General features: G+C 31.0%; 1 protein-coding gene across 3 annotated transcripts in view; it reads right to left on the minus strand.

The window, feature by feature from the left end:
• Positions 1–18,803, minus strand: part of NOVA1 (NOVA alternative splicing regulator 1) — a 151,821-nt gene that overhangs the window by 17,401 nt on the left and 115,617 nt on the right. For 2 of the 3 annotated variants that reach the window (XM_025869151.2, XM_073895010.1), the window contains one exon: positions 8,973–9,044. The exons of the other annotated variant lie outside the window; for it this stretch is intronic. In XM_025869151.2, coding sequence (XP_025724936.1) covers positions 8,973–9,044 — 72 coding nt within the window. The remainder of the gene's footprint in view (positions 1–8,972; positions 9,045–18,803) is intronic. 3 annotated transcript variants of the gene reach the window in all.

Here is an 18,803-nt window from a genome sequence, read left to right on the forward strand (position 1 = left end):
ATATTCCTGTGTATTAGTGCATTAAGTTTTACTGGATAGAGTCTCAGAAGCTGCAATTTTATAGCATTTCTTATATCAACATTGTATAAGAATGATTATTTCCTATATCTGTGCCAGCACTTTTTTTTTTAAAGATTTTATTTATTTATTAGAGAGAGAAAGCACAAGCAGCAGGAGTGGCAAGCAGAAGGAGAAGCAGGCTCCCTGCTGAGCAAGGAGCTCGATGCGGAACTCGATCCCAGGACGCTGGGATCATGACCTGAGCCGAAGGCAGACGCTTAACCGACTGAGCCACCCAGGCGTCCCATGTGCCAGCACTTTTAATTTATAAACACATATGCACACACATACACACATATTTTTGTGTTCCTAAAATTTGTGTATTAGTAACACACATAGAATTTTATCTATTTGTTAAAAAAAAGTATAATGTTGTGATGTTGATTCATATTTCCCTGATGCCTAGTGAGGTTAAACATACTTTCTTATGTTCATTGGATATCTCCATTTTTTTCCCGTAAAGTGCTTTTTCATAAACTTGGCCTATCTTTCTCCTGTCTTTTTTTCCCCCCTATATAGGAGTTCTCTGTAGAGTTACTAATTCATTGTCATATGTGTGCAATGTATTTTTCAAGGATACTGCCATTTTTGCTTATTAATGGTGTATTCTGCTATACCAAAAATGTATTTATATCCCAAATCTTAACCTATTCCTTTGTTTTGTGTTTTCTTCTTGCTTAAGAAAGTCATCCTCAGCTTAATTTCACACACTATAATTTACAGTTTCAATCTTGAATGCATTGAGATTTATTTTTGCATATTGTACAGGGTGGAAGTCTAAATTTATTTTCTTTCAGGTGCGTAGTCAAGTATACCAGCACCATTTATTAAATAAAACATCCTTTTCCAAAATGAATTAAAATGACACTTAAATACTACTCTGGACCAGGCAGCATTCTAAACACTTTTCATGTATTCATTCATTTAAGAATCATGACAACCTTATGAGCTAGGCACTGTTATTATTTACATTTTACAATGAGAAACACACATGGCAAAGTTAAGAATGTTTCCTCAAATCAGAATATTAGGAAGTGGCAAAGATTTGATTTGAAGCCAGGAATAATGACTCCAGATCACAGTTCTCTTAACGCCTAAGTGATACTACCTTTCTTAATGTATAATAAAATAAATTTTCATATATACTTGGATTTCTGAAATCTCTATTATGTTTCACTGACTATATCTGTTTGTGTTAGTACCACATTCCTTTTATGATGATAGCTTTATAGTAAATTTTAATACTGAGTGAAGTATGTCATCCCACAAAATATTATTTTTCTTGATATTCTTTTATTAATAGCCTTATGGTAATTCTTAGGCACTTATTCTTCATAGAATATTAAAATCGCTTGCCTTTGTTTCTCTCTCAAAACCAAAAAATTTGGAAGAAAATTAAAATTACAATACATTTGCATTTTAATTTAAAAGTATTGCTATTTCTATATTTAATTGTCTCTTCCAAAATTATTTTAAGTCTATTCATTAAGGAAGTGTTTTATGTACTTATCTGAAAATTGTACATTCTCTTGATAGGGATTCTATGTTTTTTTGGTTCAGTTTATTCTTGGGAAATTTTGAAGATTCTTGGGAAATTGTGAAGATATCAATGTATACGACATACACTAAGAAACTACACTCAAATGTTAGCGAATTTTTAATATTAGCATTTCATAAGGCTCTTCTTAGTCGTAAGCAAAGTACATAAACTCTAATGTATATAATAAAATCAGTAAGTTCACTTAAAAAGGACATTTGGATTTCACTATTTTTCTAGAACTTTCTTAAATACACTTATAAAGAACACCATCTTGACATTTCACACACATACACATGTTGAAGGAAATGAAAATTAATTTTGATATTTTGGTGGAGAATTATGATAATTCTTGAGACAAGAGATAAGAGCTTGACTGGCTTTCACACTGTGTTCTGAGTAAAACAGAAGCCTAATGAAGAAGCCTGTGTCCCTTTAACTTAACCTCTTTATTCAATACAGAAACACATAAATACAGAGAACAAACTGGTGTTGCCAGAAAGGAGGGGAGGAAGGATAGGTGAAATAGGTGAAGAGGATTAAGAGTTACAGACTCCCAGTTACAAAATAAATTAAGTCACAGAGATGAAAAGTACAGCACAGGGAATAGGGTCAATAATATTGTAATAACATTATGTGGTGACAGAAAGTAACTACACCTTTCATGGAATTGTTGAATCACCATGTTGCACACCTAAAACTAATTTAACATTGTATGTCAACCAAACTTAAGTAATAAAAATTAAAAAAAAAAACCTTTATCCAGTTGGTTTATATTTTTAGAGAACTTATGTTCAAAATTTCATTTGAAGAGATTTTCCAAAAATAAAGTTTTAAACATATAGCTGTAAGCCTATTCTTCCTAATACTAGTCATTCAACAACTATTTATTGAGAACCTATCATGTTCCAGATTACTGCTTCTGATGCATGAGAGAATAAAACAAAGATCCCTGTAATCATGCAACTTACTTTCTAGGAAAGTGAGAAAGACAACACACAGTAAGTATGACAATACACAAAGTATATGGTATTCTATGAGGTGATGGAAAAAAGAAACAGGAATACTGGGAGCAGGGGGAGGCCAGTTTGCAGTATTATATGGGATAGTCACGTAGGCCTTTTTGAGAAGGTTTAATCTGAACTAAGACTTGAGGGCTATTAAGGTGTTAGTCAAGTAGATCTTGGAGATAAAATAGTTTCATGCAGAATGAAAAGCAAGAGCTAAATACTGAGGCGAGAGCATGCCTAATGCCTGCAATGAAAAGCAAGCAGGTAAATTTGGCTGGGGCAGAATGAGTAGGGAGGTGAGGTAGGAAATGAAGTGAAAGAGCTAATGTGGTGAGGGCTAGATCTTCCAAGCTAATGGGTGTCGTTTTGGGGATTTTGGTTTTTATTGAGTGAAATGGGAAACGATTATAGGTATAGGCAAAGGAAAAAATAATCTGACACATTTTAAAAGAAATACAGACTTTATGGAGAACAGACTTTTGGAGAGCAAGGGTAGAAAGGCAGGAAACCCTATATGGAATCTGTTGCAATAATTCAGACTTGGACTAGGGTAGCAGCAGATGTAATGAGAAGTGATTAAGATTCTACATCCTTTAGTAAAGGTAGAGTCACTACTGTTTCTTACAGGAACTGGACTTGGAATACAAAAGAAAAGAGATGAGGGTGAATCCAAGATTTCTGTTCTGAGCAAGTGGATGTATGGCACTGTCTTCTACTGAGATGGTAAAGGCTGATATAGATGGAACAGGTTTGGGGTAGTTTTTTGGATTGTTGAATTTAAGAGGTCTATTAGATATGCAAATGGAAATTGCTGCACAGGAAACTGAATATAGTCTATAGTTTCACTGTCAAATCTGGATTAGAGATAAGTATGAACCCAAGTTATGTGGAACCTGAATCATACAATTTTAAGGGACATCTTTGGGAAATACATTCAAAATTATGAACATAAAAAAATTATGAACATAAAATTAGGTACAGTGCCTTGTAGTAAGCTTGAGGAGGTAAGAAATCTTAAGGCTTAAGCTTCATAGGTTCATAGTAAACCCGTCTCGCACTAAAGACATAAATTTTGCAGACTGTCAGCATATGGTATTAGATAAGGAGAAAGAAAAGTATAAATCCAGAAGTCATTTCAAGTATTAAGATGTGGAGCACTCCCAACATTAAGTGGGATGAGGGGAGGAACTAGCAGAGGATTCTGAGACAAAGCACATGGTATGATGCAGAAGACAAATCATGAGTGTGCAGTATCCTGGACGCCAAGTAAAGAAGACATACCAAGGAAGTGATAAATTATGACAAATACTGCTGATAGGCCAAGTAACATGTGCACTGAGAACAGACAACTGGAATTAGCAGTGTGGTCATCACTGACATCCTTGGCAAACACAGTATTGGTGGAACGGTGGAGGAAAAAAATCTTGCTGGAGTAGATTTAAGAAAGAATGTGAAGAGAGATATTAGAAAACAGTAGAGAAAATTTATGAATCTTGCTACAGAGGAGTATAAGGAGAGCGGCAATGTACTGTATGGTGACTAACATGACATAATAAAAAAAAATATAAAATAAAATCCAGCAAGCTAAGCACAACTAAGCAAGCCATAAAAAAAAAAAAAAAAAAAAAAGGAGAGGGGCATTAGTTGATGCCAGGAGTGGGATTGAAAGAAGTTTTGTTTTGTCTTTTAAGATGGGAGAAAAAACAGATATATGTATGCTGGTGGGAATGATTCCACAGAAACAAAAAACTGAAAGATAAAGGAGAAAGAAGGAAGAACTGCTGAAGGGATGTCCTTGAGTAAAGGAAGAAGGATGAGATTTAATGTATAACTGAAATTACTGGCTTTAGGTAGGAGAAGGTAAGATAATAGAAGAAAATGTAGAATATGTGGGTAAAATACTGGCTCACTGAAGTAGGAAGTAAGGTCATCAGTTGGGAGTGAGGAGGGAGTAAGAGATATTGGAAGGTTTGATATGGGAATTAGATGGCCCCATGATCTCTGCCTCCTTGGTGCTACTTTTTGTGCAATTCTCTCCATTTGAATGTGGGTGAAAATTGTGACTTGATTCTAATCAACAGAATGTGTCAAAAAGATGGAATGTCAGTACTGTGATTAAGTTATGTTGTATTGCAAAGGAGGTGAGAAGTCGCTCCTGTGATTAGGTTCAATATATAAGACTCCATCTTGCTAGCACACACTGGAGAAAGATTCTCCTGCTGGCTTTGCAAGATGCAAAAAGCCAGGGTGCAAAGTGCCTACTGGAGAGAGGGTCATACAGCAGGGAACTTGGGCAGCCTCTAGAATCTGAGGGTTGCCTCTTGCCAACAGACAGTTAAGAAGTCAGCACCCTCAGCCACACAACTTCAAGGAACTGAATGCTGCAATCAGCCTGGATCCCCTTAAAAGGGGATTAGGCTCCAGTCAAGTTTCTAGATGAGAATGCACTCCATTCCATCTGATACTTTGCAGTTTTGTGAGACCACGAACAGAGAACTCAGTGAAGCAGTGCCTGGATTCTTGACTACGGAAACTATAAGATAATAAATGGGTGCTGTTTGAACCACTGCGTAATTTGTTACACAGCAAAAGAAAACTAATTCAGGGTTGAAAGAAGAGAACTTATGAAATAGCCATCTAGAAAGTAAAAAAGTGAAAGGGCTTATGACTGTTTGGAAGAATTAAGGGTCCATTTGAGAACTACAGTCATGAATTTGAAGAAAGACCAGCTGAGTTTTACCTGTGTTTTCCTGTAACCACAGCAAGGGTGCTATATATGAGTTACCTATTTTCATGTTTTATTATATTTTGGTATATGATTTCAAATTCATCAGTGAATAAGTAAATGTCTATAAAGCACATATTTCTGCAATCATTATTTTTCCTTTTTCTCTTCATGAAATTTAAGAAGAATCCCAGGAGAGCTAAGAACCAGGAACCTAAAATTAAAGCTGGAATTTAATTTTTGGCACCATTGACTGATTAACAAAAACATTTTGTTGAATTTTGAAGTTACTGAAAAATTTAGTATCAATAACTTAGAACAGATGATCAAACCCAACTAATTGTTTTTTATTTTGTTTTTAAGGTTTTTGAAAACACATTGCTTAAAGAATCTAATTATATTTATCATATCTTTATATTTGCTTCATAGGTAAAATTCCATATGTAAGAAATTTCAAAGTTGCACCTTGCAATATGCGACACATGCAAAAAACAGTCCAAGTTGGAAAACGATTAGCCCTACTAACTTTTCTTTCTCATTAAGGAAATAACAGTACTTTGCTTTATCATTAGACAACATACAACTTAGTATTCTCACTAGTGAAGAAAATAACTGTAGAGTAGTTTAAACTATCTAGAAAAAGAATAGAGAGACTTTGATTACAGAAATATTTTGGAGTTAAAAAAGCAGCAAGCAACACTAGTATCTTGGAATTCTTAGAATTCTTCATTTTCAAAAGCTCTATGCTATGCTATTTACCATCTTAAAGAATACTTTCTTTTTGTATCACTTGAAAGATACTTCAGAACAAAATAAATTAAATCAACATAACCTAACATTTATGGTTAACATTACATTCTAGATACTGTACTGTTCAAGAACAATGAATTTATTTCATTCTTCAACCCTATGAGATGCTTAGTATTTGAATTTCACAAAAGAGAAAACTGAAACCCAATTTACTCAGCAAGTAAGTGCCAGAACAAGGATTTGATCATAGGCAATTTGGCACCAGTCTTGACTTATAACCACCTTTCTGTAGGACTTCTTATATGATAGTCCTTCAATTTTCAGGGGGAAATTATTATAGACCAACAACACTGTAGATATAGTCTGCCACTCTGACCTGTGGAAATAGTCTGACCTGTAGAAACATGAGGGTAGAAAAAGTAAAATTTAGTATGTACTGAAACATGTAATCATTTTTAAAAGAATAGAACAATTTTTAATGTTGAAACTGCAATAAAACTTACTCCTTGGTATATTTTCTGTGCTTTTTACTTTTGGGTTTTCTGAATATTAATAGTCCCTTAGCCCTTTTTATCACATTATTGTGATAATGTGACATCACTGTAACACAGATAAACTATTCTGGAAATAGAACTCAATCATAACTCATTTAGCTGTTATTGATGAAAATAACACAAATAGTTGTCTGGGCATATTTTATATTGGTTTATAAAAGTTCACAAGGAGAAAGTTTATAGTTTTAACAGCAGAGGGTATCATATTAGCTGTAACACATGAAAATAATTTTCTTAGAGGTTTAAAAGTTCATTTTAATTATGGAGATTTTAAGATGATCATATTAGAACCCATTTTTCTATCTTGGTTACCCTTACAGATCTAAGCTAATATAGTGTGAATTTGAATTCATTGGGAAATACTGAGGGAATAAAATGATCACAAACTACTAATAACATAAGGATGGATGATGACTACAATTCCTTTAATAAATTTAAAAATCTTGTTTTTTTCTTCTTGTATATCTTGCCTCATGTTATCCAGGAGATATTATGCTTGTTTGTATAAAAACCGAAGAAACCAGAATATAAATAAAATATATTTAACAACTATAACTGAGTATAGTGGACAAACCACAAAACCACAAGAAATTATTATTTCAAATATTAGAAAAAGAATTGGTAGAAGTGGATATAGTAAATATCTAGAGGGCAAAAATATTAGCAGACTTCAACGTATAAACTAGCCTTTTTAAGAAATCATTTAATAAAAATTCACATGTTCATATGAAATAAATAAAAGAAAATACAAATCTAACTTCAAAGACAAAATTACTGAGATAGTTTTTCTTTCCAGATCCAAGATTTTTTACATTGTTCATTGAGAAAAATCATTAGTTTTGTTTTTATTGCTGCTGCACTGATTTGTCTTGTTTTTGTTTGGAAAGGAAAGAATGATAAAGTACAAGAGAAATATTTAAAAAATAAAGTTAGTTGTTGTTCCAATAGTTTTCTATAACACGTAGCTAAAGTTCACTTAAGAGATAAGGTAGATAGAGTAAAAATGTATAAACACTTTTTTTAACCTCATGCATTAATATTACAAGCTTTGTTCCCATTTTATGTCATACCATTTCCTTCAATGAGAGGTGCTGGGATTCATCACTAGAGATATATGTAGTATTTTAACCAAGTTATTGGGACTAAAATGAGAGTATTACAGTTTTGTCTAAAGGGAATGCTACTGCATAAAATGAAAATCAAGCTCCTACTATAGAATAACATTGTACCCTATGTTAGTTTTGCTTCCAGTTATTATTTTAACATTTTTCCTGAGGTTGCAAAAGTATTAGACTCAATAACTAAGCAAAATAATTCTGACAGCCTTATATTAGATTACATGCGAAAGGCACATTTAATATAGTTAGCAAATATAGTTTAAAATTAATAATTTATTGGTCAACTATATAAAAATATATTAAAAAGATTAGCTTTTGTTTAATAATTGAATAATCTCATAAGGCCTTGTATTAGTGGAAAAGTAGAAATATTAAAGAAAATAACATCTCTCACCTAAAATGAAGCTCAACTCAGACAAAATGAAAATGTGTTTAATCATTTTAATGAATATATTTTCAACATTTGTCAAGTACAGTATGGCTCTGAATTACATAAGATATTTTAGATGAATTATTTAAATGTGCCAAAAATAACTACATATTTGAAAAATGACCTACAAATATTCAGTACCAAAACAATCATCAAATCAAACTAATATATTTCTAATTGCAAAGTCTGCCACTGCACTAAAGAAAATGGTCATATTAAATTAGAAGACTATATCATTTCCTAAGTTGTATAACAGAAATAAAATTATCACAAACACCAATTTTTAGTTACTTTTAGATTGCTAGAAATGTTTTTCATTGAAAGTTGAAAATTGTTTACATAGTAAGGCATGTCTGAAATAAAAAACAAATGAAAATGCATTCACTTTTAAAGATATACCTTTGCTCAATAAGTCATATTTATACATTTTTTTACATATATGATATTCTTAACTTATATACTAATAATCCTAAGAAGAACTAATAATGGAGATTATAGACAGTGACTCAATAAATAACACGCAGAGCTCCAGAAAGTCATAATTTTAAGGGAAAAACCCCAAATTCGAGAAGTCTACCATCTGAATATTTTTTTGTTATCTAAAGTTAAAAAACTGCATATAAATATTCAGGAATAATCGATCTTTCTTTCTCAGGTTATTTGGAATCTGACCATGGTGCACATATGTGAATGAACGAATACATCCTTAACCCACCATTATCCTTCTCTCCAGTGTGCAGGCAATCACCCGTGAAAAGTATGGTGTAGATGACAGGATGATACTGTACCTGATTAGCTCTGGAGGTGGTCATGGGGTCAGATGGAGAGGACTTGGTGGTAGTTGGGGAAGATGGCAATGTCTGGGAACAAAGCAGTTCAGGAGCAAATCAACCTTTAAAAGCCTTAAACTGATCATTTAAATAAAACAAAATAAAATAAAATGTAATATAACGAGAACAAAATCCTAGGAACAAATTTTTCTCCTACTCATTCAAATTTAATGGAATTTAAGATCAACTAAGTAACTAATGCATGTAAATATGCATGCATAAGCATGTAAAAATAAATTCATGACTTGAAATCATGATGGTGACAGATACAAAATCCACATGAGCATTAAAGGCATCCTGACCATATTCATGAATAGTAGTCTCTTTTCTTTCCCTCTTGTTTACTTGGGGGAAAAGAGATGTCAAACAAAAATTCAAGAAATTCAATGAGTAAGACTGAAAGAGTCGTTTTCCTATCAATGAATACAGTCGGGGATTGGAAGAAGTGGTGAAATGAAGTTTACTTTGGTATAAAAGCATCCACCTACTTAATATGTTGAACATCACCAACAAGTTGATTCCACATGAATTTAGGGATCCATACTTAAAAGCAACTAAATTTGTAGTTCTGAGTTCTTAAATCACATTATCTTCTAAAATATTAATTTTTAACAAATTTAGAGCCCGTCTGAAAATGTAAACATTAACCTCATATTAATAAACAAGTAACTAATAGCATTTTAACAAATTGCCATAATATTTTTATCATTTCTGTTGAAGACTAAAAATTTAAGATGTATTGTAGCATTATCAGCCTGTGTTGAAAATAAGCACGAAAATATTAGGAATCATATTTATTGTTCACTTCATTCTGAAATGCTTCTACATACTATATATAAAATATGTTGTATGAGACCATAATATACTTGTTGAACAATCCATTAATATATTTTAAAAACTTCTCAAGTCTAATAGAATAACCTTGAAGTGTAAGATGTTAAACTTTTCTTTTTTAAAAAAATATATTTTCACTTAGCAAATAGCATTGCTTAAGTAGCTCTCTCAATAGATAATATTTCCTAATAGGTGAAATGGGATAGTTTTATAGTACAGACACAATTCTATGTGGACATTTTGTTTTATATTAATAAATATGCATCAAAATTACTCAGATATGAGCAAAAGCATAACTTTAAAGGTTCAGCAGTGTCTGGAAAAGCAGATAAAATTACTTCATAAAATCACATTTCTTCATTTGAGATTTCAAAAGTTCTGATTTGGGTAGAACAAAACAGTTAAGCATAAAAGAAAGGATAGGAAATTCACAGGCTTCTACTTAACTTACTGTTCTCCCGTAACAAAGTAAGATTCGTTCTAACATCAAATCATGTTATAAATAGTTCACTCCTCAAGTGATTCTTGGTTCTTCCAAATTAAAACCTAAAATACTTTGAGGAAAACTACACTTCATGTTGAGTTATACCAAGGTTTTTGTTAAATCATATTTTAAAAGGGGACAGGAGCTACATTCAGAAGTAAAACCTCATAAAAGAAGAAACAAAATCTTCAAATCTTTTGTTTTCTGTTTTCATTTTTTGTAATAAATTCCCGCCACTTCTCCAGAGAGACTTTCACTTTCAGTTATTAAAAATTGCTCTAATATTTTCTTTTCACGCAATTCTATGCTGGAACATATATTATTGACTTCATGTTACTATATGATGAATAGTAAAGATTCTATTTTCCCACCTCTGGTTACGACTGTTATTACAGAGAATTCCTGGGAGTAGTTAACATATATTTAAAAATCTGTTCTGTACGTATCTCAGATTATGAGGTTGCTGATGAACAGACGTGAAATAAATCTAGAGGTCATTTCTCCCCAGATAGGTTAGAATTTAAGTTCATTAACCTACAGAAGCCCTAAATATGTGTTGGGTTCTTGTATTGCCATCGGGTAAAATCAACCTGAAGTACCATAGGTTCACAAGGACATCCACCTTGCCCTGGATATGAATTCTCAATAAGGTACTAAAACACTGCAAAGAATGATGTGGAAAAGTAGTAATATCAAGTGGCCCAGAATTTGTAGTCACTTAGATTAATATTATCTTCTGTCAATTTATTCAATCCCTTTCTTTTTGCTTGGCATATATATGAAATATTGGACATGTATTAGTAACTGATACAACTCATAGTTACATCATTGCCCTTAATAATTCTGATGCTATTTATTTCTCACAGAAACAAAAAACAATAACTTTAAACTTCAGGGAAAATATTAATGTGTTTAAATTATTAAAATTTGCTTATCAGATATCATAATCTGATAAGAAATGAAAGTTTAATATTTCAAATAAACTGGCGAAAATCATATAAATCTGAGCTTCAAGGGATAAGATTATCAAAATATCACAATAAATTGTTTCCAAATATATTTTCTTCATTTAAATTCCTAGAATAATGAATACATAATGAAATAAACACATGATGAGTTTTGTAGCTATTATTCACATAGTTTAAACACAAAATGTCTCCTCCCTTTACCAACTTGTTATAGCAATAAAAAGATTCCAGAAAGTTTTCATTTTGGTTGATTTTGTAAAGTACTAGCTACAAAAAATTGTTCTAACAAATAGATAAGTGTAAATATATTACAATAAGGCCTTTAATTAAAAATGTTTATTAATTAGATTAATGAAACAGCTTTGATAGTTTTCTGAACAACAGAAATACAACCAAAGAATCTATAAGAAATATTTCAATGTACAATATAATGTATGATATGTTTGTCTCCCTATATTTTATAAACAAAACATTTACTTCTACTTACTACAAAGATTTAAAATTTAGTGGTTTCAAGTTAAAAATCATTTAGTAAAATTTCTGTTACACATCATGAAGATGTAACTAACTGAATATCCATATAAGCAACAGTATATTAAAATATTTATTATAAAAAACATGAACAAAGGACACTCTCCTCTAAAAATGCTTTCTTTACATTTATGAAATAGTGATTGTGAAGGACAGTCATTTTTTAAGCACAATTTTATCTTTCAAATGGAAAAGTATAATATGTTTTTATTTACATGAACTGACTAGCTGTTTAAGAATTCTGCTTTAAAGATTGAAGGCTGAATTACTTGTTGCAGAAAAATTTGAAGTATTTTACAATTTCAAAATAGCGGATCCTTTGAAATAGTTTTAAAGTATTCATGATTTAACAATAGACATTTAGTTAAATGTAGATATAATTAGCCTTCTGGGAATAAGAACTAGAAAGTAATTACAAATTGTAAAATGCATTCTTGTTAGCAAGTGACAGTTTTGCTGGACCAGAAAATATTACTATAAATAAACTCTAATATCCACAGCTTACCTCCAAGCAAATCTACAGTAACAGACTGTCAAGAACCTCTGATATTTATAGATATAGTGAGAACAGCAGTAAACAACAAATCTCAATTGTAATTCAAAATCTATTACTAGCTGAGTAATATTCAAGTAATCACCTTCACAAACCTGTGTTTCGAGTTCTGTTAAATAAATCTGTATAGGGCTCTATTAAAAAAGAAAGGATAAAATGTGTGAATATGTAACTGTCCTCTTTGGTTTTTCATTGTGCCAAGTAACCTCCCCTTCTTCCAATGTCTGAACTATCTGGAACCCCTCAGCACTAGTATAAACTCATGTTGTCCAATTTACACAGGTCTTTCAGAATCTATTCTTATTCCATAGCTTACTTTCCTTATAATTGCTATCCTGTACCTTTATCATTTTCTTCAATCCTTCAATCCCATGTATTTTATCTACCTTTCAACTGATAGTCTTTATTACCTGAAAGAAATCATGATTTTTCAGAATGAACTTCCTTACTTACTACAATTGACTACATCTGAACTTCTTCCATTTTCCAAACTACCTTTTTCTCCAACTTCTTATTCTTTTCATTATAGACAAAACTGTATACTCAGACCTCCCACCCTTCATAGGTTAGGACCTTAACACCCTAAATATTAACTTTCTACCACTCCTGAGACATCTTGTACCCTCAAAGTAATCTCATCTCTAATTTCTCTGCCTTTTCAAGCTCCTTTTTATTCTTCAACACAAGCCATTCCTTCTTATGTGAGCCTCCCTTAGCTAACTTGTATTTTACTCCTTTGTATATCCAAAATTTCAAATCAGCATTTCTACCCTTCATACCATTTTTTCTCCTTACCTAACTGGACTGTTAACTTTTAGGAAATAATATTAGTAGGAAATAATGACTTTGCTCTCACCATGTGATTAACACTAGCTTTTAAATCACCAATAAATTCCTATTTAAAAAAATCATTCTTGTATTTTTCTCTGGGTATTTGATCCTTTTTAGCAACTTTCCTTAAACTTCCCCTCCTTATCACAGGGAGTACTACTGATTTCCTTTTTATCTTTATGATTAATAAAGAGCACTTGCTAAGAACCAGGTATAGTTCCACTCAGTTAATACAATATCCCTATGAAATAGATTATTATTACTAGTCCCATGTTATAGGTAAAGAAGTTGAGGTACAGAGAAGCAAAACAACTCACTCAAAGGTACACAGCTGGTCAAATAAAGAGCCAGGAATTGAACCTGGGCAGTTCTGCTCCAGATCCTATGCACTTAACTACACTAGACTATAATGCCGCTGACATACTTTTCTTGGTAACTGCTTCTTTATCTCATTTTTTGCTTTTTTTCTCTTCTCCTACTATGAAGATGGTAGGTGAAATTATCGCCTTGAATGTAATTAAGGATCTATATTTTCAGTTTTACATTCTCACCTGTACTTCTATAAAAGACTACTTCAAGAGAAAAGCATACTACTTACAACTTATTCAATCTGTCTGCAACACATAAAAAATATTATCTCAAAGAAGCACCTAACTAAAATTCACTTATTGCTTTCTAGGCTTTTCCATTCCACTTGGCTCAAAACCATATATAACCATTTTTCATTCTTTTCTCACCATTTTGGAACTACAATAAATCAGTCTCAAAGCCTAACAGATTTTACTTTAGAAATATCTTTCAACTTCAGGTATTTGTCTCAACTTCACTACCAAAAGAGATTAGGTGTTTGTTATCTTCTTAAAATATTGCATCGTCTCTTAACTTTACCCTGACCCAAGATATTCTATTTTAAATGAGGTTCTCTTCTTGGATAAACTTGTTCCAGACACTGAAAAGTCCCCAAAGAGAGACATCTTTTGGATTTCGTTCTATCAGCATTGCCCAAAATTGGAGGCCATATAGCCTAGTGTTAAGATCAATTACCAGTTACATTTCCTTGGGTAAGTTACTCAATTCCTTTAAACATCAGCTTCCATAAGTATAACATGGATTCTGTACTCTTTCACTGCTTCATAGATTTTTGTGAAGATGGATAAAATGTGAGACTACATGTAAAGTGCCTAGCACAATGGCTGGCACAGAAACAATAAACACCATAGATAGCACTATTATAATATTACTCATCCTTCATTCTTGACCAACAAACCTTTATTTATTTAGCCTGACAAAGCTTAACATTCCTTAGATTTGTGAGTGTTACATGAAAGAAGTTTAGAAAATATTATCTTACAAACCTTCAAACCTAAAGATCTGCATAGTAGATCACTCAGCTAATTGTCATAGTTCTCTTCTCCAACCAATAGTTGAACCTACAGGCAGCCTAAGAGTCGGTCTGGATTTTTATCACAGAAGGTAACAAAATGCAGAGGTGCCTCCTTTTGTTCTAACTGTCCAGAGAAATTAAAAGAGCTCTTTTGGGAAATATTAGGAAGTATCCATAGTCTACAGACTGCCCCTTGGCCAGACACCCAAGGCTCTCTATTATCTGGTCCCACCCTATCTGTCTAACATTAATTTCCTCTAAACTCCAACCCAAAAGTTCCATTTCTGTCACGAGAGTCTCCCTACTATTCAACCACAACATCTTTCTCCTCAAATCCATATTGTTTCACATGTCTAAAATAACTTTTTTCTTTCTTCTCCTCTAATTAGGAAATTCCTATATAATCTTCAAGGCCTGGTTCAAATCTTCACCCATTTTATAAGACCAAATGTCATTCTTGCCTACATTTCTTTCACACGCCTCTGAACTTTTATAGTACATTGTTTATATTGTACTTTAGGTATATAATACGGTTTGACATTTTTATAAGTTATTTTAATCATTTATGATTTCTCCCAAACTAGTTTTAGAGAGCAAGGGCTACAATTTAATATATCTTGCAATTCAGGAAAAAGGAATTTAATAAATTCATGACAGAATGGATGAATAGTGAACACATTATGTGCTATTTTTGCCAATTTTTCATGACAGAAGTAAAACTCTTTGACTAAGATTTCTTATATCTTCATTTGATTTTTTTAAACATAAGAGAATGCTCTAAATGCCTATAGCTGCTTCGCTCTTAATTTGGCTTTTCTTAAGAATACATCTGAGCCAGAAGGGAAAAAAACTGCTGAAAATCTGTAACAGACAAAAGAAGTTAACAAATGCTAACTATATTACTGATTTGCGGTTCCTACCTTGTTTTAGGGTTTATTGTATTGACTCATTACGTATAGACAACTATATTTAGAGAAGGATTTGAGGGACTTAAAAGAAGAAAAGTTTCAATAATCCTAGGAGGGGAAAAAAGTATCATGCTGAAAATACAAAAAGATGGAAATGGGTAAATGTGTATTAAATAATCTGGGTTAAAGATGTGCTCCAGGAATCAGAACTTCTACAAACAGGGTTTAAATTATTTGAAGATCACTGAATGTCTCTGCTATTTGTGTGTCCTGAACATAAGAAATAGTATATTCTATGCTATAATTAATATGTTTAACTTTGGTTTATTGGCTCTTGCTGCATATCAGTTTCTTAGTATACTGACTTGTAAAATAAGCACAGTGATATTAGATACTTAATAATAATAATAATAATAATAACAACCTTACTAATCCTAATAAGATTACAGGACAGAGACTATAATATTTAGATTATTCAATACCTGTTAATTATTATTACTATTATCATTTGAATATATAAAGTATTGGAATCCCTCTATTAGCAAATAAATATTTTTTAAAATAAAATAGTAACAACAAAAAACATTTGAGAGGGAACATCTAATATCTGAAGTTGGATGTAAGGCTGTCATGCTAGATTTCATCATTCCACTATATGAAAGACCTGCAAGACCAGTTTGCACTATTTTCCTAAGAAACTATATTTGTTTGAGCACTCATTCACTCAATAAGGGTAGGTTTCATTTGGGCAGAATGCTCTGGTTCCTGCAATTTATTCAGTTACCAACGGTATATATACATATATATATATATGTATATATCAGAATATAATACTCTGTTAAAAGTCCATAACATATGGTTTGAAATTATAACTTTTAAAGCAACTTTTATTTGTTTAGAACTAACTTTGATTTCCTATTTTAAGTCCAAGTTACATACAAATTATACATTTTTAGGAGGCAAGACCTTAAAATTATCAATCATAAAAAACAATAGACATGCAGTAATAAACATTAAGAAAATCTATAACTTCATATTCAACATGAATTCATTTCTATGCAGAAGTTATATTTTCTAGCTGTCTCATTTTTTAAAATCCTAATTTTATTCTTTGTACAATTTAACTAAAAGAAAATTCTAAAAAGATGTTTTAAAGAAATTGTTTTTAAAATTAACTTCAGGACTAAATAAAGCCCAAAGCAGAGATAAATGTTATCAGTTAAAGGAAACACCACCATTTAAAAGAAATCTTACTGTGATTCTATGTATTATAATCTACAACATATATAAATATCATATGAAATTTTTTTATATATTCTAGAGCAGTTTATTTTGGACATATTATTTGATGATGGATAACCAGCATTTTCAGAAATAAAATTGTGGTCATTTAAATTTATATGCTTTACTTAATATTTGGAGAATAACCCAACAAAAAATCTTACACTGTTAAAATACAAAACTTAGAACATAAAAAATTCTGTTGATCAATAATATACTGGAAATATTTTTGATCTTTTTTCCAGATTTTTCAAGTAAAATTTTCAATTTTTACATTTACAACAAAAGGGTTTAAGGGTTAAATATATTGTCCTACTGTACTTGTCTGATAATTTTTTAAAATGATGCTCTAATTGCATACATTATTGATTACATGAAAATATTAAAATCAACAATAATTTTAATTCCATCAATATCTACAAGGCTTACAAATGAATTCAAATACACAAAAGTCAATCACTATTTTTTTAACACTTATCTTGAATTTAAATAACATTATCTGAACAAGGCAAGTAAAAATAAACCAAACATTTTCAAATTCTGGTTTTCATCAATCTGTAATGGTACTATATATATGATAGCCTTCAAATTTCATATTGCATAGAGAAAAATCAGAATTTTAACAATGATTTATATTCCATTATTTGATGGTACTACTTATTATTATAAAAATAATTAATAATTCATATCCTTGTCCTAAATATACCACCAGTGATATCATACTACTCAAACTACACTGTATATTTTACTTTTTAAAAAATCAAGATGTTCACTCTTATCTCAAATTTTTGAAGTTTTCTCACAGAAGTTATAAAAGAAAAGAGAGAAGTAATAGGCTGGAGTAAGGCAGAAAGTCAATAAATCCTACACTTTAGGGCCAATTCTGTAAGGTCTTAGCCCTGGGTGATTTTAACCCAGAAGTCTTTAACTAAACTCATAGTTTTAGAATCTGACCACCTCTAGAGTCCTGGGGTCAGTTTTAAAAATATTTCTTGTATTCACTTAGCATAGATAAACTAAACATTTCAAAACTATAAATGGCTGTGAAGAATAAAAAAACCTATTGATGTATAGAGCTATAAATTATTTACATTCTGCCATGCATAAATTAAAAAATACTTCCTTGAAAAGTTGTGAAGGGTACACAAATTGAACCATTTTGACAGTGACAAAGAGTATAAAATGGAATGATTTTATATGGAATAACAGCTACCTGATGTAAACATGGAAAAAATTTTTTAATGGTAATTAATAGGAAATTGAATGTTAGCCTATAATTTGAAAATATATTACCTAAGTATTAATTCCTATGTTTGTATATGATTAGTCAGGCTTATTTTTATCTATATATTGGTAAAATTATAATATATTCATAACACTGTAACATTGTTTAGTATAAAGTTTTTTCTCAATTCAGAAACATGTAATCAGTAAGATTTTGAGCTACATTTCAAATTTATTACAATGAATATAAAATTCTGTAAATTAAATATTCTGTGAATTAATGAAGAATAATACATTTCTTTTGAAGCATAGTCTATTGATAATACGATCACAAATTAAGTAGCTAATTATAAAAGGGCAAATGCAGAAACAATAATCATAATCATAAGGTACCAAAAAATTTTGAGAATTTAAGAGTTTATGGGGAAGAATTCACCTAATTTAACATTAAAGAATGTCATTTTTCTCCTACATCATGTCAGCCATTATTCAACCTTAAAAACTCACACTGCCTTTTATCAAGTAAAATTTTTGTTACAGAAAAATCTCACACATTAAAAATGAACATTGGCCCTTCATGACATATATATAAATACTACATGTTATACAGAACATAATAGCTGTTTTGTAACAAAGGACTATTTGCTAGGTATAAAAATCTACTTATACATATTTGTTTATAAAAAAATATTGAGTATAACAAATTAACAAAACAGGAGTTTATATGCATAATAACTATACTAAAGACTACAAATATTATTAAAATATGGTATTAGAAATTTTGAGGATTA

This window comes from Callorhinus ursinus, unplaced genomic scaffold (genome assembly GCF_003265705.2).
Source record: "Callorhinus ursinus isolate GAN/ISIS: 27379988/994484 unplaced genomic scaffold, GSC_fseal_2.0 scaffold8, whole genome shotgun sequence".
NCBI lineage: Eukaryota > Metazoa > Chordata > Mammalia > Carnivora > Otariidae > Callorhinus > Callorhinus ursinus.